The sequence below is a fragment of the Desmodus rotundus genome, chromosome 12 (genome assembly GCF_022682495.2).
Source record: "Desmodus rotundus isolate HL8 chromosome 12, HLdesRot8A.1, whole genome shotgun sequence".
NCBI lineage: Eukaryota > Metazoa > Chordata > Mammalia > Chiroptera > Phyllostomidae > Desmodus > Desmodus rotundus.
This window is the reverse complement of record NC_071398.1, coordinates 78,404,185-78,424,738: the sequence shown is the minus strand read 5'-3', so window position 1 is coordinate 78,424,738 and position 20,554 is coordinate 78,404,185. Positions and strand designations below refer to the sequence as shown.

The window sequence follows — 20,554 nt, the reverse complement described above, 5'->3', positions numbered from 1 at the left end:
TTTTGCCGGCTGGCGGACGAATTACTCAAGTGCACCACAGCGCTACTTTTATCGGCGGACAACCGTCAGCCCCCAGCAGCTCGGTGAGAGACAGTCAGCTGCTTCCAATCGGAGGCAGCCGTGCCGAGAGCGGCCAATCGGAGGCCTCGGTGGGTGGGGCAGCCGGGCCTGTTAGATTTGGCGGTTCGACCTCAACATGGCTGAAGCAAGCACTGCCAGCGTAGACAGCAGCTGTGAGGAAAAAGGGCCTGATGGGTCGTCTGCCGAATCCGTGCCCCACGGCACTACCATTTCCAGGCTGAAGCTCCTCGACACCACAGTGGATACTTTTCTCCAGAAGCTAGTCGCCGTCGGGAGGTACGGCGGAGGGAGCGGGGACGAGAACACATCTCGCAGTTGCCAAGAGGACGGAGTTTAGTCCGTCAGTGTAAATCCCGCGATACCGTGGTGGTAAAACGGTAAAAAGGCCCGTCACGTGGGTGCCGGGGTGCGAGGCGGTATTGACTGACAGTCTAATCGGCCACTGTCCGTTCCTCAGCCGGCGCGTCAAGTGACGCGTGCTCACGCAGGTTACGGAGCAAACGGAGCGACCGGTTACTGCGTCCTCCAGCGAGTCTGGTGCTGAGAGGAGGTTCAGGTGGTGGGGAGGGGAGACGCGGGGCTTTGGGGTTAGATCGCGGTTGGAATCGGGCTCAGCGCAGTGTGAGCAGGCCTTAACCGGTCTGCGCCTCGCCCCGGGCCAGTGAAGCGGCAACAACAGGGTCTTTCTCAAAGGGTCTTTTTGGGATCTAAATGAGTAGATGCAGGAAAGGCGTTTAGGCAGTGCCTGCCGCAAAGAAAGCATTAGATTTTAGTTAGTTTGGGAATAATAATGCCTTCACTGGGTGGTTGCGAGGGCTTAGTGCATTACCATAGAAACACTTCTGATTTTTATGTTACGTGGACAGTTTTGGAACAGTATTGGACACTCTAAAGGAAGAGTTTTGCCCATGATCCCACCACCCAGAATGTTAATGCTGAAACACTGTTCCCAGAACTTCAAGGGCTTTGACCACAGCTTGTTTTCCCTCCAGCCCCGTCTGTCCCCACACCTGTTCTTTGACCGCATCGGGACTCCCATTCTCTCCCAGTCTTCCTCCCTCCCTCCTTTCCGGCAGAGGCGTTATGATTATCTCTTCTCTCATTGATTCGCACAGCAATTATTTGAATACCTGCTTCGCCAGGCACTGTGTCAGGTGCTGGAGATAAGACCAAGCAGATGGAGCCGCCACCTTGGAGCTTATATTCAATGGGTAGAGACGTTCAGTAAACAAAATAATAACAGCTCGGTAAGAAAATGAAGAGGTGATGTGGTAAGAGCAGTTTGGAGGAAAGGAAAACACCAGCTAGGATGATTAGGAGAGCTCACTCTGAGGAAGTGATATTAAGCTGAAACTTGAAGAATGAGAGAAAGAACTAGAAAAAAAGCGTATAGGCAAAGTGTACAGCTTGTGCAAAGGCGCAGACCCAGTGAGCACATTCTAGGAACTGGCAGAGGGAGGTCTGCTTGGCTACAACATAGTGAGCAGAGAGTAAAATCAGAGGAAGCTGGACAGCCAGGTGCCAGCCTTATCATGCGGGGTCTAATTTCCGTAGTAATGAATTTGATAAAATAATTGTAATTATTTTTATGGACCATTCATGACACACTATTATACATCCCTTCTTTGATTGGTTGATTTTCCCCTACTCATCCTTGCCCTCCTTGCCCCTCCCCATAGGCCCTGCTTTCTGTTGGCTCTAGTCCACCATTTATTCATTTATTCAGGTACAAATATTTATCAACCATCTACAATGTCCCAGACTCTGTTCTAGGAGCTGGAGATACAACAGTGATCAAGACTGGAAGGTACTGTTCTCATGGAGTAGACATTCTGGTGCCATAAAGAAAAGTAGCCCTGACCAGTGTGACTCAGTGGATCAAGCGTTGGCCTCGAACGAACCAAAGGGTTGCTGGTTTGATTCCCAGTTAGGCCACATGGCTGGGTTGCGGGCTGGGTCCCCGGTTTGGGGTGTGCGAGAGGCAGTGGATAGGTGTTTCTCTTGCATATTGATGTTTCTCTCCCTCTCTTTTTCCCTCCCTTCCCCTCTCTCTAAAAAATAAATAAAATCTTTAAATTTTTTTTTAAAAAAGGACAAGAAATCAAGGTAAAGGAATGGAAAGGAATAGGAGAGGGGTCTGGGTTAGTGTGAGTACAAGGAAGTGACGTTTTAATATGTTTGTTTTCTTGTAAAACATGTTTTGTGTGTGTTTTGAGTTTATATAAATGATAATTGTATTACATATCTTTTTTCACTCAACACCTTTTTTTTCACTGTTCAAGGTTTATTTGGTGTTTTAGTTGGTATGACACTTGGATAGTTGGCTGCATGGTTAACATGTAGACTTTTTTTTACATTATATGTCAGTGTACACTATTCTGATACATAAGTACACTAAATAAGATCCTTTAGAATAGTTATGCACTAGACATGCAATATTGGATTTATATATTGGATCCCAGGATGTGATTGATTGGAGGAAAAAGTTGAACTAGGCATGTTGAGTAAAGGGACCACAAATTATGTAACGCACACTGAACACACATCTAGTTTAAGAGGCACTGTCGCGTCAACACCGTTTTTTTTAAAAAGATCTCACCGTGTCTGGCAAGTGCATGTGGTTCAGAGCTGCTTGTCATTTCATGTAAGCGTCCAGCTCTTACCCATTGTCTTTCATGGACACCTTCTTGCCTCCAACTCCTGCCTCCACAGATTTTGTCAGGGTGAACGTCCTTGTACATCCCCTCCTGGAGTAGTGCTAGAATTTCTGAGTCTATAATGGGAGGGATCACTGGGCCTAAGGGTTCTGTCAGATTGCTTTCCAGAAAAGCTGTTCCTATCTCCTACAGCCTCACCATCACTGGGTGTCCACCATTCTAGTATTTGCTATTCTGAAGTTGTGAAAGGGGTATCTCATTATTGTTTGTGTTTGCATGTTATTGATTTCCTCATAGATTTGAGCATTTCCTCATATACCTGTTTGTTATTTGGCTTCCTCTTCTGCAAACTGCCTACTCATTTCCTCCAGGGTGGTTTTTTCAGAGCCATTTTTTTAATTGGAGGGTTTTATCTTGATTTGATGCAGTTCCTGGTAGAGTGTAGAAATCGATCTATCAGTTTTAGACCAAAGATATCTTTGTCTGTTAATTGCTAACTTTGTCTATAATGCCCTTTGAGAAACAGAAATCTTTTTTTAAATATTTTATTTATTCATTTTTAGAGAGAGGGGAAGGGAGGGAGAAAGTGAGGGAGAGAAACATCAATGTGTGGTTGCTTCTCGCATGCCCCCAACTGGGGACCTGGCCCACCACCTAGGCATGTGCCCTGACTGGGAATTGAACTGGCGATCCCTTGGTTTGTGGGCCCGTGCTTAATCCACTGAGCCACACCAGCCAGGGCAGGAACAGAAATCTTCAATCAAATAAAAAAACAACAGATTATATTACTTTGCAGTTTACCCCAGGAGAATAAAGCAGAGAAATGCAGTAATCCCAGTGGACACCTTCCACAGGCTGTTTGGATCTTTATGACTCTCCTTTCTCAGCCTCCAGACTAACTCAGCAACCCGCAGTCATGATAAATTGTTAAGTACAGCCTAACCTATTTTTTAAACTCTTAATTTTCATGTGATTACATTTCCCCCGCTATGGTTTTGTGCTTTGGGGGTCTTGTTTATAGAGGCTGTGCTCACACCTAGGTCACAAAAAGCAGTCTCCAATGGTTTCTTCTGTTAGCTGTTTTATCATTTTACTCTCTACTTAAAATCTTTCATCTTGGATTAAGGTGAAAGTGGTGATCTTAGCCAGTTTCATTTTTCTTGTTTTCCCAGTCATTGTCAACTAAACAGTTCATTCATCCTCACTGCTTTATGGAGCCCCCTTATCATACGGCAAATCCCTTTGCCTAGTGTGCCCCTCGGCTTCTCTTCTGCACCACCGATGTATTGGCCAGCTTTGTGCCTATGCATATGGGTTCCTAACACCAGGCCTTCATAGGAAACCTTAAGTTTGGTACAAATAAATCCCCTTCTCTTTAAAGATTTTTCCCTGTAAACCTTGATTTTTCCTTGTAAACTTTAAAGTGAATTTTTCTCATTCCTCAAAACATTCAGCTGCTATTTTGGTTGGGATTGTAAAGCATTTATAGATCAGTTTGGGAGAACTGGCTGTCTCTGCAATGTACAATGAAGTTCCAAAGGTCTTTAGAGAACTCTTGCATTCTCTATTAGGTACTGCCTAATACTTTATAGTTTTGTTACTATTGTGAATGCTCTTATTTTCTATTTTCTTTTAAAATTAGTTGCTGATGACTTAGAGAAATTATTGATTTTTGTAAGATTATTTTGTATCTAGCAATCTTGCTCCAGTATTATTAAAGTTTAACCTCCCTCAAAGTACCCAAATCATAGGTGCTCAGCTTGATAACATTTTACAAAATGAGCACACCCATGAAACCAGCACGCCAATCAAGAATCAGAGCCCTACGAGATACTCATGTGCTCCATTCCCGCTTTACCTTGAGGTGAAAGGGCAACCATTTTCCTGACTTCTGTTTCCATGGATTAGTTTTGCCTGTTTTTTTTAACTTTATTAAGTGAAATCATATAGTATGTTATCTTTTTAAAAAAATTCTTTTGGATTTTATTTATTTATTGTTGGAGAGAAGGGAGGGAGAGAGAAAGGGAGAAAAACATCGATGTGTGAGAGAAACATCGACGCGTTGCCTCTTGCACTCCCTTAACTGGGCACCTGCCCGGCAATCCAGGCATGTGCCCTGACTGGGAATCAAACCAGTGACCTTTCAATTCATAGGCCAAGGCTCAATCCACTGAGCCACACCAGCCAGGGTGTCATTTTAGTTTTTTCATTGAGACATAATTTATATATTACAAAATTCACCCTTTAAAGCACATAATTAGTATGTTCACAGAGTTGTGCACCCATCACCACTACCTAATTCCAGAACATTGTCATCACCCCAGAAGGAAATCTTGTATTCACTGGCAGTCACTGGACATTCCTCACCCCCATCTCCCAGTTGGTAGTAACCCCTAATCTATTTTCTGTCTCTATGGATTTGTCTCTTCTGGATACTTCATATAAATGGAACCATACAATATGTGGTATTATCTACCTAGCTTCTTATACTTGGCATAATGATTATTTCATGGTTCATCCATGTTTTAGCATGGATCAGTACTTCACTGTTTTCTGTAATTGAGTAATTTTCCATTGTATGGATAATACCACATTTTTATCCATTCATCATTAGATAGATTTTTGGGGTTGTTTTCACTTTTTTGTCTTTATAATAATGCTGCTATGAACTCTGTGAACCAGTGCTTTCAGTGCTCTTGGGGATATACCTATGAGTGAAATTGTGTTTAATTCTTTGAGGAATATCCAAACTGTTTTCTAAAGCAGCTATACCATTTTACAGTCCCATCAGCAGTTTATGATGGTTCTGATTTGTCCATATCCTCACCAACACTTGTTATTGTCTGTCTTTTATTTTTTTAATCTTTCTTTTTTATTTTTATTTGTTAAAAAATTTTTTTTATCCTCACCTGAGGACATTTTTCATTGCTTTCAGAGAGAGAGGAAGGGAGAGAGAGAAACATTGATGCAAGAGAGAAGCATCTATTGGTGCCTCCTGTATGTGCCCAGACTGGGGATCGTACACACTCGGAACCGCCATTGAACTGCAACCTAGGCATGTGCCCTGAGTGGGAATCGAACCTGCAACCCTTTGGCTATGGGACAATGGTCCATCCAGCTGAGCCACACTCCTCAGAGCTAGTCTGTCTTTTTTTTGAGTGGAAGGAAAAAGAGAGGGAGAGAAAGATGATGTGAGAGAGGAAAAAAAAAATCAATTGTCTCGTGTACCCTGACTGGGGAACAGGACCGAACCTGTGACCTAGACATGTGCCTTGACTGGGAATCTAATCAGCAACTATTTGCTTTGAGCGACGATGTCCAACCAACTGAGCCATACTGGTCAGGGCTTGTCTTTTTTTTTATTATAGTCCATAGCCATCCTACTGGGTATAAAGTGGTGTCTCACAGTGGCTCGTACTTACATTTTCCTAATGACTAATGATGCAGAGCATATTTCATATGCTCATTGACCATTTGTTTATCTTCTTTGGAGAAATGTGTATTCAAATACTTGGCTCATTTTTAATTGGCTTATTTGTCTTTATTGTTAACTTGTAAGAGTTTTAATTTTGAGAAGTCCAAATTAGATTTTATTATTTAGATAAAAATTGCAAAGAATTTTTTCTTTGGTTGCTTGTGCTTTTAGTGTTGTATCTAAGAACTCATCTAATTCAAAGTCACTAAGATTTAAACCTGTGTTTTCTAATATGAGTGTTATAGTTTTAGCTCTTACATTTAGGTGTTTGATTCATTTTGAGTTAGTTTTTGTATATAGTATGGAAAAAGGGTCCAGTGCTGGCTGGGTGGCTCATTTGGTTGGAGCATCATCCCAACATGCCAAGATTGTGGGTTCAGTCCCCTGGTCAGGGCACATAGAGTAATCAACCAATGAGTGCATAAATAAGTGGAACAACAAATTGATGTTTCTCTTTCTCTCTCCCTTCCTCTCTCTCTCTAAAAAAAAATCAATAAATAAAAATTAAAAAAAGAAAAGAAAAAGGGGTCCAACTTCATTCTTTTACATGTGAATGTAGTCACTTAATTTTATGTACTTTGTAATTTTCCTTATGATTTTCTCTTTAACTCAATGGTTATTTAGTAGTATGTTATTTTTTTCTAGACATGTAATTTTTAAAAATTGATCCTTTTGTTGTGATTTCTAATTTTATTGCCTTATGGTCAGATAACACAGTCTGTATGATGTTGATTTTTTTTGGAATTTTGCAGTTTGACACTATAGTGTAAGAATATGGGCAATGTTTGTGAATGTTACATATGTACTTGAAAAGAATGTAGTTGCTGTTTCTTTTTTAAAAATTATTTTTAAAGCTCTATTGTTACAGAACCCAAGTATGTTATCAGTTTCCTACTGTGCATAGCTAGATAATGGGCTTTTTAAAAGATTTTATTTATTTATTTTTAGAGATAGGGGAAGGGAAGGAGAAAGAGAGGGAGGGAAACATTGATGTGCGAGAGATACATCAGTTGGTTGCCTCTTGCATGCCTCTAATTCAGGACCTGGCCCACAACCCAGGTATGTGCCCTGACTGGGAATTGAACCAGTGACCTTTCAGTTTGCAGGCTGGCACTCAATCCACTGAGCCACACCAGCCAGAGTTAAAAAATTTTTTTTTTAATTTTGTTTATAGAGGGGAAGGGAGGAAGAAAGAGAGGGAGAGAAACATCAATAGGGTGCCTCTCATATGCGCCCCAACTGGGGACCGAACCCACAGTCTAGGCATGTGCCCTAACCGTGAATCAAGCTGGTGACCTTTGGCTTTGCAGGATGATGCCCAACGACTGAGCTACACCAGTCAGGGCTGCAATTTCTGTTTCTTGAGTGTAAAATTCTGTACTTACTTCTTAGTTTGAACTTTTAAATATTACTGAAATTTTTTAAATCCTCATTTTTATTTTATTATTTGCTTAATCCTCACTCAAGGATATGTTTACTGATTTAGAGAAAGAAACATTGATGTGAGAGAGAAACATGGATGAGTTGCCTCCCTTACATGCAGGACCAAGCATCAAACCTGCACCCTAGTATGTGCCCTAACCGAGAACAATGCTCCAACTGACTGAGCGCCCCCTGGGCCAGGGCTCATTTTTAAAATCTCGATTGCGTCATCCATTTCTATTTTAAAATCTCTGATCATAGTTGCTTATATTTATTTCTTTTCATAGTCTATCTGTGTTGCATTAAATATGTAGGGGTTATTATTTTTCTTAGGAGCAAGGGAATTTATTATTCTAAGAGAAATGGAAAGCCATTGTTTTATAATGTTGGATAAATGGCCCTCTCTACTTGCTTAAAAACCTTTATGTATTTGCAGTGCACTGAATACAGGGACAGGTCTCTAAAAAGTACTCTGCTGTGCAGAGAATAGATTGTTGACCAGACTATCTAAGGTCTTCCTAGGCTCTAGACTCTGATTTTTGTGAGACCCCAGCACACATCACGTCAAATACATTTGGAGAGCACCCAGTGTCTTGACTGAAGTGGTGGTCGTGCGCGGTCACACACCGTAAAATTGCAAAGGTGCGCGCGCACACGCGTGTCTGTGTGACTGTTGAAATCTGAATGATCCTGGGCTACGCCAAAGTCAGTTTCTTGGTTTGATGTTGTACTCTACTCGTATAAGATGTTAAAACTGGGGAGAGTATAGTTCTTTGCCACTTCATATAATCTCTAATTACATCAGAATAAAAAGTTCTTGTACAAAAGGTATCACAGTAGAAAATGATTGAAAACCACCTAAAATGTTCAATGTTTGAGGAATGGTGGTTACATAAGTATAACAACTTTATCTAATAAAATATTATGTAGGTATTTAAAATTCCTAAAAATTCCATTTTGACTAATACTGGCACATGGAAAAATGATCATGTTATAATGGCAAATTTTAAAATTAGGTTATGGAGAGAAAAACATCCATATCTCATATTAAATATAATTTTTATCTAATATTAAAATTGCATTGACATTTTACATTTTATATTTGTATATTCATTTACAGTAATAATTATTCAATTTGAGCTTTTATTTTTAAAGCCATTTAATTGTTGTAAGTCTAAAGTTTTGTTTGTCCTTGAAAAGCTGGTCAGCCAAAAGTTTTGTGCCTGGGGTACTAACCCCGTGGTGGGGCCACAGAGGCCCAGGTAAGAGACATGGTGCAGCAGGGAGATGTGGGCGGATGTGAGCCGATTGGAGGTAGGATGGTTTGGAGGGGAAGATGAGGGAAAGGGGAACTCCAGGAGGATGCCAACTCTTCATGATGCTGATTGGGTGGGGGATGGTGCCATCTACTGAGATGGGGAAGAAACCATGCCCACCGAGTGTTTAGGGAGAGACAGGTCTGGGGTTAGGAATCAAGACATCTGTTTGAGCAGGTTCCGTTGGAGTTGCAAGGCAGCCACACTTCTGTTTCTTAGCTCCTTGGCTACCTCATCCTTGCAACCACTGGCAAAACCCCAAGTTCAGTGTTCTGTCTGTACTCCTCTGTCCCTACACCCAGCTTGCTGAGCAGCGCTGCTGAGTCTCACCTGTGGTGGAAAATGGTGCTTCCACAAAGTCATGGTCTTGGGCTTCAGCTGGGCCCTCAGTGAACCCATGAGTCTCATAATCCAAGCCAGTTCTGTTTCCCTGCCACCTGTACTCTGTCAGTGAAAATGACTCCAACAGCTAGTTAAAAGTCCTCAATCTCAAAGGCCAAATACTTATACCCAGGGCAGAAGTCTCTAAATAGTAAAAGCTAGTTTATTCACATGTCAGTGATCTGAAGGGGTATTCTAAACCCCAGACTGACTTTCCCCAGAACTTAGTCTATTTTTCACATACATTGTAGCTTGACTAGGAGGACAAATATATGATGCACCTCGGCTTGACAGCGATAATCGACCTCACTGAGCTCTCAGATCCCACAGACCCTGTGCCTTCCATTGGGGCTTCTTCTTGCAGTTGGACCAGCTGAGGCAAAGATCCTGGCATCTGTCCTCTCAGGCTTCAGGACTTAGAAATGTGGCCCTGATGGAGCTTACCATTTGTGACCTCTGCCTTGTCCTTTGAAAGTGAAGGGATCCTTTCTGCTCTCACAGCCTCCTGGACCTTCTGAGAAACCACCATTCTTTTTAGCTAAAGCAAGCAGTGAGGCTCTCCTCTTTCTGTGTTTTGTTACAGATCAGGGCCCTCCAAAAGAGGCTGTTGGTCAGAGGTGGTATTGGCGGGGCCCTAGCTGCAGACCAGTTAGCACTGTTTAGAGGAAAGATAGGTCTGCTATAGGTACCCACAGCCCCCCAGCAGCTGTGCCTCAGGTGGTGTCAGTTTATGGGGCTCAGGGAGCCAGAGGTGATTGACAGTTCTTAGGTTCTTGGATGCCAGACTTTGTCCATACCTGTCCTGGTCCAGAATTCCAGCCTGGAATGTGCTGTGCAGAGTATGATTTGTATAATAAGCTGCTTAAAGCCTACATCTAACAGCAACAGAGGAAAGAGAACTAACTGTTTGTACATGAACTGGTTGGTAGTTTTAAACCAGCGGCAAAACACTATTGGTGTTCACAGGAAACAGTTCTTTACAGGAAAGAGAGAGTGGTTTAATATATAAAATATTCTGGATAAATGCCTCAGAAATACAATATCTCACCCTTTTTGAGTCTGCTGCTGATGTGTGCAGCTGACAGTGATTTGTTTCTGAAGTGTGGGTATGACTCATCAGACTGTGGTTTGCGGCTTCAGCCCCATCAAACTGATTCTGTTCTTCATGTTTCCAGTCCATCCCATACCCCGGTCTCTGCCCCCACTGTTTCTGCTTTGCATGAGTCTGCCATCTTCTCAGCTGTGCCTCTTGAGTCCATTTTCACACAGCAGCCTGAGGGAGCTCTCGAAAGTTCCATTCCTGCTTAAAACCCTTCTAGCTCCTTTCGTCACGACCCAGTCCAGCCTCTGTGTCTGGCCCTTCCCTGCTTGCCTCGCCAACCCACGGGCTATGTGCCATGGAGGCCTAGAGTGCCTGACCCAGAGCCAGATGGCTCCACCATCTATCCCTCAGCTGTGTGGCCTTGGGCAAGCTTTTCTCTGCCTCAGCTTTCTCTTCTGAAAATGGGAATGATGATAGTAGAACCTACCTTGTAATTGTGAGGATTAAATGAGTTCCTCTATGTAGAGTCATTAGAATAGTGCCTGGTTCTACCACAGGGTTGATAGTCATTTCCTGTTTGTACATCTTTACACATGGGCGTGCATATGCACACCACTCTTCAGCTATGCAGCCTGGACCTCTCCTGTCCTCCAGCTGACTCCTACTTCTCTCTTACATTTCCGATGTTTCTTTCTCCAGGGAGTCTTTCCTGAGCCCCCAGCTAGGCCCCCCATGGTATTCCATCCTCATTTTCTGGTAATTGATGCTTTCCTTGCAAACTGTACCAACCCCCTTTGAAGGCAGGAATTGTACTTGGGTTTGTACCACTGAGCTAGGTCAGTGCTCAGTGTTTGTCAAATGAATAAGTGAATATAGTTATCATGATGGTATTTTTTAAAAGATTTTATTTATTTTTAGAGATGGAGAAAGAGAGGGAGAGAAACATCAACGTGTGGTTGCCTTTCACACGACCCCTACTGGGGACCTGTCCTGCAACCCAGGCATGTGCCCTGACTGGGAATCAAACCAGTGACCCTTTGGTTCACAGGCCGGTGCTCAATCCACTGAGCCACACCAGCCAGAGCTTGTGATTGTATTTTTATCTCTATGCTAATATTTATCAAATCCAAAGTTTTTTTCTTCTTTCTTTTTCAGAAAAAGTATCCCAATTTCAAAGTCTCAATAAGTTTCTAGCAGTTTCCAAAGAAGCTTAAATTAGCCCAAGAGCCTTAATAACCTGAAGACATAATTGAGATTAATTTTTAAAAGACCTTTTTAAAAATATTGTATTTATTTTTAGAGGGGAAGGGAGAGAGAAAGAGAGAGAAACATCAATGTGTGGTTGCCTCTGGCATGCCCCTAACTGGGAATCTGGGGCTCAGCCCAGGCATGTGCCCTGACTGGGAATTGAACCAGTGCCCCTTTGGTTAGCAGGCCAGTGCTCAATCCAGTGAGCCACACCAGCCAGGGCTAAAAGACATTTTTTAATACAGTCTTCATCATAAATCACTGACCTCTTATTTTCATCAAGAGACATTTCTATTTCTTTTTTTCCCCCCTTTCTCAGTCCTGGGGCTGCCTAGTGTACACAGAATGAGAAGAAGAGCTGGAAGAAGACCAGAGAAACATTTCTTAATGAAAAGGGCAGGGTTTGGGTGGTGGGTGAGGGGCAGAGAGCATCAATTTCTTTCACAAGGATCCCTGTCTTCTCCATCCCCAGCTAGTCTTGATCTCACTGAAGTGCCAGTCCCTGCCTGCCCTCTGGTGGACAGTCTGTGAAATAGGCCTTCAGTTGGGCAACAAGCAAGTTACTGTGGCAGAGGAAGGCAAGCTGGGGCTCCCTAGCCAAACTACTGCCAAATCGCACGTTTACCTGTCTGTGCCTCTCATCTTTCCATTCTTTGCACAGTCTGTTTGTGTATGTAAACTGACAGACTGCCACATCACCAGGACTTGATTCTGGGCTTAAATATTTTGAAGTAAAATTTTAAAAAGTTAGCCCTGCTGGTGTGGCTCAGTGGATTGAGCACTGGCCTGCTATCTGAAAGGTTGCTGGTTCGATTCCCAGTCAGGGCACATGCCTGGGTTGCCAGCCTGGTCCCCAGTTGGGGGTGTGTGAGAGGCAACCAATTGATGTATTTTTCACATTAATGTTTCTCTCTCTTTTTCCCTTCCTTCCCCTCTGTCTAAAAAGTAAAGAAATAAAATCTTAAAAAAAAGAAAAGTTAAACTTAGCCCTAGCCCATGTGGCTCAGTTGGTTGGAGTGTCCATCCTCCCACACACTGAAAGGTTGCAGGTTTGATTCCCAGTCAGGGCACATACCTAAGTTGCAGGGTTCAATCCCCAGGTGAGGTGCATATGGGAGGCAATCAATCAATATTTCTTTCTCATATTGATGTTTCTCTCTTAAATCAATAAATTATTTTAAATTTAAAGTTAAACGTATATAAAAACTCACTTTATAATGAGCTTTTAAGTACAGTAAATGAAATGCTGGTAAAGTGAGTTTAAAAACAATGAAGCCATCTCAAATATTGCATAATTAATTAAGAGGAAAAATAGTTAAAAATTCAGTTAACGTAATCATTTCTGTTTTGAAACTCGATAAATGCAGTTTTTAAAAGTTACTTTCATTGATGATAAATGTAGCATTTTAATTTTATTTACTTACTTTTAGAGAGGGGGAAGGGAGAAAGAGAGGGAGAGAAACATCAATGCATGAGAGATGCATTGATCGGGTTGCCTCTCACACACCCCTAACTGGGGACCAGGCCTGCAACCCAGGCATGTGCCCTGACCGGGAATCAAACTGACAACCTTTCAGTCTGTAGGCTGGCATTCAGTCCACTGAGCCACACCAGCCAGGGCAAATGTAGCATTTTTAGGGATGGAACACAATTTCATCTTTTCTCTCTATTGGGGGCTAGTCTGTTCTTCCTACAGGTGGGTACTGTTCTGTTAAGACTAGTAATAGTAACTGTGGCTAACATGGAGCATTTCAATATGCTGTGAACTGTATTTATATAGGTAGCCCCATTTAATCCTCATAGTAATTTCATGAGTTATAGACAGTTGTTACCCCATTTGACAAAGAGGAACTGAAGCTTACAGAGGTAAAGAAGTTGTCCAAGGTCATTCAACTGATGAGTGGTAGAGGTAGGGTTTGAACCCAGGCAGTCTGACCTCAGAGCCAGTGTACTTCCCCAGTGCCTAGCTGGGTGACCCCTTATGTACTCCTGGAAGGCCAAGTCTGGAAGACTATTCCAGCAGAGGACGAAGGGGTGCTTGGCAGATAGTCCTCTGAGGATGCTCTTGGGGGAGTATTCCTCTACCCAAGTAACTCAGGCCTTGGTGTACTGGGGGTCCAGGGTAAGGGAGATGGCCGGGAGTGGGACCGGCCTGAGGCCATGCAGCCCAGGCCTCACCTCAGTCCCAGTCGCCTGGTCTACAGCATGTTTTGTGTGCTGTTCTGCATCCAACACTGTTCTGGAAACCCTGGAGATGACAGTGACGTTGTAGATGGCATCCCTATTCACAAGGCTATTGCAGGTTACATGAGAGGATAGATGAGCAGTTCTGGGGTGGGGGTGGATGGTCGTGAATGTTTTCTAAAACGCTTCACTTTTTCTGTGCTTCCCTGATTATATTCTTCCAGGAAGTTCACAGGGGCATTCAAACCATTCCCAAGTCTGAATTGGCTCTCAAAAAAGGAATTGCTGTGGGGCTGGGAGGAGGGGAAATTGAATGAAGGTGGTCAAATGTACAAGCTTCCAGTTATAAGATAAATAAGTTGAAGGGATGTGATTCCCGGCGGGATGACTTTGGTTAACACTGCTGTGTGGTGTATTTGAAAGCTATTAAAATTAGATCCTAAGAGTTCTCATCCTTCCCAATAACACAAACTTTTTTTCTTTTTTCTTTTTTTGTATTTACAAAAGACGATGGGAGTTAGCTAAACTTACTGTGGTAATCATTTCTTAATACATGTAAGTCCGATCATTATGCTGTACACCTTAAACTTACAGTGCTGAATGTCAGTGACATCTCAGTAAAGCTGGAAAAGGAGAGGAATCACTTTCCTTACCGGCGCTGGCCTCCAGTTTGGCTGCCTTCCCTCTTAGTGTTTGCAGTGGCATTCCCCATCGTACATGAATGTGCATGTTTCCGGGGTCTTTCACTTTCACAGAATTCTCAGACCCCAAAGGGGCACTAGAAGAGTTGATGAGCAGCACTGGGGTGCAGAACTTGCCTCGCCTGCCCTGGGCCCTCTCTACCGCTCGCTGCCTGGACTGAGGAGACATGTGTCCAGCTCAGACCCTGGGCCTGCCGAGTGGGCTGGGAGGAGGAGCAGGATCTCCCGTGTCCCAGCCAAACCCGTTTCCAGCCACAATTACCTGGTTTCGATTCCAGCCCCGCTTGGCCAGGCGTCATGTGTCCCCCCACATCCTCCGTGTAGCCGCAGACCGCGTGGCTGGTGGGGCCGGCAGCAAAACAACAGGGCGTCTGGGACTCTGACCGTCATCTGGTCTTTGTATTGTCCTTTTGTGACTAGGTTACTGTCCAACGGGTGCTAACATCGAATGCGTATTGCCGGAAAGGTGAGAGATGTGTCACCTTTCCCCAGAGGTGTGCTACTGGACGCTTACCACCAGCTCTCATGATAAAGCCCCGGCTTCCCGTGTTTGTCAGTGTCTGAGGTGTGAGCACTCCTGACCGTAGGCACACAGTGTGGCTGTGCGCAGAGCTGAGAAGAAGGACAGCAGCACACCCTTCCGTCAGACGGCAGGCGCCAACAACCCCAAGGGCAGAGCAAAATGTGTCAGAATAAGTAGGAAGCTGTATGTTTTGACTAGTTTAGTAGTACCTTTGTTTTTAATGTAATTTATTGTAAGTTTATAAAATTTAACTTTCAATAATTGTTGTATTTAACAACTGGCTCACAGATTTCCTGAAAATGTAACGATTATTTCTGGCAAGCTGCTGTGAGCTGACTCCATCCAGCCCATTACTGCTCTTACTCTTCACCTGTTTCAGAACACATTGTTATGGGGACGGAATTTTTGTGTAGGGTGGGGAGGCCTTAGAGAGCCACGGGAAAGGGAAGACCCAGCAGTAACTCCCTGTGTGGGGAAGAAAGTGGGGGCTACGCACTGGGCTCCAGGTACCTAGCCCCGTTTGTCCGGTGGTCTGCCAGCCTGCTGCACACTGCTGGGCAGTGTCCAGATCCCGGCAAAGCATAGCCGTAAGCTTCGGTGCCTTCGAGGACTCCCCCTTTCTGCAGGTCACTTGAACATTGCCTCATCAGAGAGGTCTTCACTGTGTCCCCAACATATCAAGATGATCCCCATGATACACTCAGTCCTGCAATCCCAGAGGCAGTCTCCACAAGTGGTCACCACCACATTCAAGTGTGGCTTTCGTTGTTTGCTGCCATCTCTCGCAGGGGTGTCCAACCCGTGGGCCACATGTGGCCCAGGATGGCCATGAATGCGGCCCAACACAAAATCGTCAGTTTACTCAACCCCCCCCCCGCTTTTTTTTTTTTGGCTCATCAGTCTTCGTTAGTGTTGTGTATTTAATGTGTAGCCCAAGACAACTCTTCTTCCATTGTGGCCCAGAGACACCAAAAGGTTGGACAGCCCTAGGGGGGATGGAAGCTCCAGGGGCGACACGGCCTAGTGCCTGGTGGGTGACCAGCACCCAGCGGGCACTCAGTCAAAGTCCTGAGAGAGTGGAGAGAAGGGAGAAGATGGATGGGGGAATCCATCTAACTCACTTGATTTCTTTGTCCAAGAGGAACAGCCACTGGGAGTGTCCTGGGTGCCTTTGGATCCAAGGGATGTATCAGTGAGGTGCTCTCAGCTGCCAGGAACAGAGACCTATTTTAAATGACTTGAACCATAAGAGAAATCCATTTCTTCACTAACAGGAAGCCCCAAGATAGGATGGCTTCAGGTGCTGTTTTCAGCAGTTTGACAGTATCTTCAGAGACCCCAGGTCTTCCCTCTTTCTGCTTATCCTCCTTAGGGATAAACTCTGCCCTCGGCCAGACCCCCCACGGTTGTGAGGACTTGGCCTCACCTGGACGTAGTCCCGTCCTATGGGAAGGCATCAGTTCCTTCCTGTGTTGCTCTTTGGGAACGAGGGAAGTTCTCACAGAGGCCACATGCCCTGTCCTAACCCAGCCTTAAAAGGGGGCTGGAATGACCAAGGTTCTCACGGTATGGTACCCAGCCCAGCCCAGCAAAATAGGCATCACTGGGGAGCTTGTTAGACACCGTTGGGGTGAGGCCCAGCAACCGGAGGTTTAAAAAGCCCTCCTGGTGATCTGATGCTCAGTGAAGTTATAGGAACCACAAAATGTGGCAGGACTAATTGTGACACCCTTAGGGGGAAACGCCTGAACTCAGCTGGGACTCTGCCGAGGGGAAGCGGGGAGACTGGTGAAGACCAGCGAGGGTGAGCCATCAGCAGTGACTGACGGGCATTACAGATGGCACTGTTTCTGACCAGGGCGATGAAGACAAGGCCTGGAGTCCTGTGATGACGGGCAGGGGTGCCCAAGCAAAAGTTGATGACTGATGACTGGCCATGTGATTGAACCCCCCCCCCCACCTTTGCCTTCTCTCCTTCCCATCAGCTACCAGAGATTCACTGACTGTTACAAGTGCTTTTACCAGCTGCAACCTGAGATGACACAGCGAATCTATGACAAGTTTATAACTCAGTTGCAGACATCTGTCCGGGTGAGTGGCAAGAAGCCCAGCAGGTACTGTTGGCTTGGGTCCTGTCTCCATGCCGTCACCCCCTTCTATCCTCAGGCCCTATAACTGTCCTTTGTGTGCCAGGCTGCGGTGGCAATTGTCCCTCCCTTCAACAACGTGGCTGTCTTAAATGCCCCTTGTTCTGTATTGTAATTTTGTGTTTATACGTTGTCTGCCCACCAGACCTATGAGTTCATCGAGGGCACATCTGGGTCTTACTCCTCTGTATTTTCAGCACCCGGTGCAGTGCTTGGCCCAGAGGGGAGGAATTAACAGATTGTAGAATCTATCGGAACTGTGCTAGAGGGAATACAGAAAAAGATAGTATTCCCTTCATGATCTCCATTGAGAATTAAACTGCGCTGCTGTTACACTTCAGGATGGGCCCCCTAAGCACCCAAGTGTGGTACCAGCAAGGCTGTGGGGGTAACAGCAAAGCCTCTGGGCTCGGATGATGGGCAGAAGGAAAGGCTTGCTGCAGGCTCTTTTGGAAAATATTTTATTTTTGATTGCTTCAAGCTCTTTTTCTTTTTTTTTTTTTTTAAGATTTTATCTATCTTTACAGAGGGGAGGGGAGGGAGGAAGAGAGGGATAGAAATATTGATGTGAGAGAAACATCGATTAGTTGCCTTTTGTATGCACCCTAACTGGGAATCGAACTGGCGACCTTTCGCTTTGCTGGATGATAACTAACCAGCTGAGTCACACTCGTCAGGGCACTGTAGGCTCTTTTAAATGTCTCCCATTTTATCCTTTATTTTCTTCATGTAAAAGTCACATGTAGAGAAACTGGAATGTTTGTGTAAAGACACAATAGAATTTAGCCCAAATCTTACTAAGTACTGTTAGCAATTTAGCATATTTCCACTATAGGCTTGCCTAGTATCATTATAGCTCTCCCCTCTTTCCTCTTCAGGAGGAGATCTCTGACATCAAAGCAGAGGGGAACCTGGAGGCTGTCTTGAATGCTTTGGATACAATTGTGGAGGAAGGCAAAGACCGAAAGGAGCCTGCCTGGTGAGAAAGGGCCACAGGAGGGCTCACGGAGGAACAGGAAGCATTTTAGGATCTTGAAGGAGCTTTTGTGAGAGACCCATATGCATGAGACTCTGGGCTCACGGAGAGGACCCTGTGACAGGGACAGGTGGAAAGGGCAGGCACCAGATAGCAACCCAAAACAGTGAAACGCATAGCCGTCTTTGGGGGGAGAGAGTGCTGGGGCAGGTGCGTGTTGTCCTGGGTTTGTGACGGGCCAAGAGAAACCTTCCTGGCAGGTTTCAGGATTCATCTAGCCTGTGGGGGAAAGAGGAGGGGAGGAGGAGGAGGCAGAATAGTATGCTTGGAGTCTTATGTCCATTAGGCTGGCCCAGACATCTGGTTTATATTCATTCTTTCATTCAACAAATATTTAGGGAGCACGGACTATACCCAGTACTGTTTTAGATGCCCGAGAGTTAACAGTGAACAAGACACAGAAGACCTGCTCCCCCTGGAGCTGGCATTTCAGTGGGTAGCCCTGCCTCCTGCCTCCTGGAGTACCCTGTGCAGGACAGAGAAGAGGCCCTGAGACAAGAGGAGAGTTGAGGCCACCAAGACCACAAGTGGCCTGAGCTCCTGCCACCCTCTCCTGCCTGAGTAGGAAGCTAGGCCAGAGGGAATAAAAACCTTTTTTGTGCTTTCCATTCTTTTTTTAATGCTTTGTGACCTTAATACTTAAAAGAATTAAGTTTTTAAAGTGAAAAAGAAATTTTAAAAGAACCTACAGTGGCTTCCACCCCAGTGCCTATCAGAACTGACCCATCTCCTCTCTGGACACTCAGAAGCCCCTATAATCTTGCCTCCCCAGACCTGTCTTTCCTTATACTTCCGTGTTAGCTCATACCAGGGCCTCCTCAGGTCTGGGCCCACTCTCAGGCAGCCACTCCTTCAGGGAGGACTCCTCTGCCACCACCACCCCCACACCTCTCCAGCTCATCAATAGGACAGACGCAAAAGCTGAAAAGTCACCTCTAGTCCTGGAGTGTTAGAGACGGGGAGTGTATGTGGACGGGAGGAGGACAGTGTGAGTACGGCCAGGAAGGTGAGGCTACTGGCAGAGTGAGAGTGGGGAGGTGGATTCCTGGGCACTGAAGCTGAGGGACAGGAGGTTAGCGTTTTTATCAGGAGCACAAGCCATGCAGTTGGGTCTTAGGAGGTGAGAGGGACCCAAGGAGAGACCTTGAAAGCCAGTCCAACTTGAGATTGGAGATGGGAATATCACTGATTGGAGTTGCAAATAGAGCCCTCACCCCACACCATCCTCCGCCTCCCATCCCGTGCTCCCTGCCGCCCTCCAGGCGCCCTAGTGGGATACCAGAGAAAGACCTGTGCAGCACCTTGGTGCCCTACTTCCTACAGCAGCGGGACGCCCTGCGGCGCCGTGTGCAGAAACAGGAGGCTGAGAACAGGCAGCTGGCAGATGCTGTCCTGGCCGGGCGCAGGCAGGTGGAGGAGCTGCAGCTGCAGGGCCAGGCCCAGTGGCAGGCCTGGCAGGTGAGTGCCTTGGCCCTGCCACAGCTGAGCAAACAGACCGAGAGAGGTCAGAGGATGAGGGGGACCCTTTGGGGCCCTTATTGGAGATGGGTCCTACTCTGGAAAAGCCCAGCCTAGTTTGCCAAGGAACCCAGCCTGCCATAAGCACCTGCTAAGTGGGGTGGGGGGACTTCTGCACGTGCCCTTCTGAGTCTGCGACGTGAGCCACAGACCCATACCGTTCTGGGGGAACCCTGGCCTGGGGGCAAGGACAGTAGATAGAAAGGGTTTGGATTTTCTCCTCTCCGAATGTGTCTCTTCTCTCCCACTGATGGCAGGCTCTACACCGAGGACAGAAGGAACTGGTGGCCGTGCTGAGGGAGTCTGAGTAAGGGGAAGATGGCCAGGCCCAGGAGCAGAAGGTGGTCAAGGTCATCCTGTGGCAAGCTGCCCCTGAGAACAGCTGAAATGTTGCCCCACCCCTAAGCAGTGATGGAATTTGCTGGGGGACAATGTCTGAGCAGTCCCCACTGCCACTGTGCCTTGGGACTCCTTTGAGGTCACACACACACACACACACACCCCCTTCAGATTCCTCTCTGTTTCCTTATAACCTGAGGATTCTTGGCCAGGCCCCACCTGGGAATCAGTCACCATGCCTTCTCTTCTTTCGGTTCTGGCCAGTACCTACCTCCACCCACCCCACACACCCCTGCCTGTGCCTGAGCCCTCTTTAGGACCTGGCTTGAGGAATCTGTTTTCAATCTCCACTGATTGCCATGTTCTCTCCACATCCGTAAATAAACTTCCTCCACTACACTGTAATCTGTGAGGTTGCTTCCTCTGCCTGGGGCACTCGTGGGCCAAGACCCTTCCTGGCTCCTGAGTTTGGGCTGCTCGAGGC

The 20,554-nt window shown here is 45.6% G+C and overlaps 1 protein-coding gene across 2 annotated transcripts; it reads left to right on the top strand.

Moving 5' to 3' along the window:
• The first annotated feature begins 166 nt into the window (after positions 1-166).
• Positions 167-20,475, top strand: PMF1 (polyamine modulated factor 1). 2 transcript variants are annotated; one of them, XM_024574195.3, is made up of 5 exons: positions 167-357; positions 17,016-17,121; positions 18,056-18,156; positions 19,537-19,671; positions 19,989-20,475. In XM_024574195.3, exons 1-5 carry the CDS (start codon positions 197-199, stop codon positions 20,026-20,028), a joined length of 543 nt encoding a protein of 180 aa, XP_024429963.2. In that variant the 5' UTR covers positions 167-196; the 3' UTR covers positions 20,029-20,475. The 2 variants fall into 2 exon arrangements, with proteins under 2 accessions (XP_024429963.2, XP_024429954.2); XM_024574186.3 differs by having other exon boundaries at positions 19,476-19,671.
• Positions 20,476-20,554: the final 79 nt, after the last annotated feature.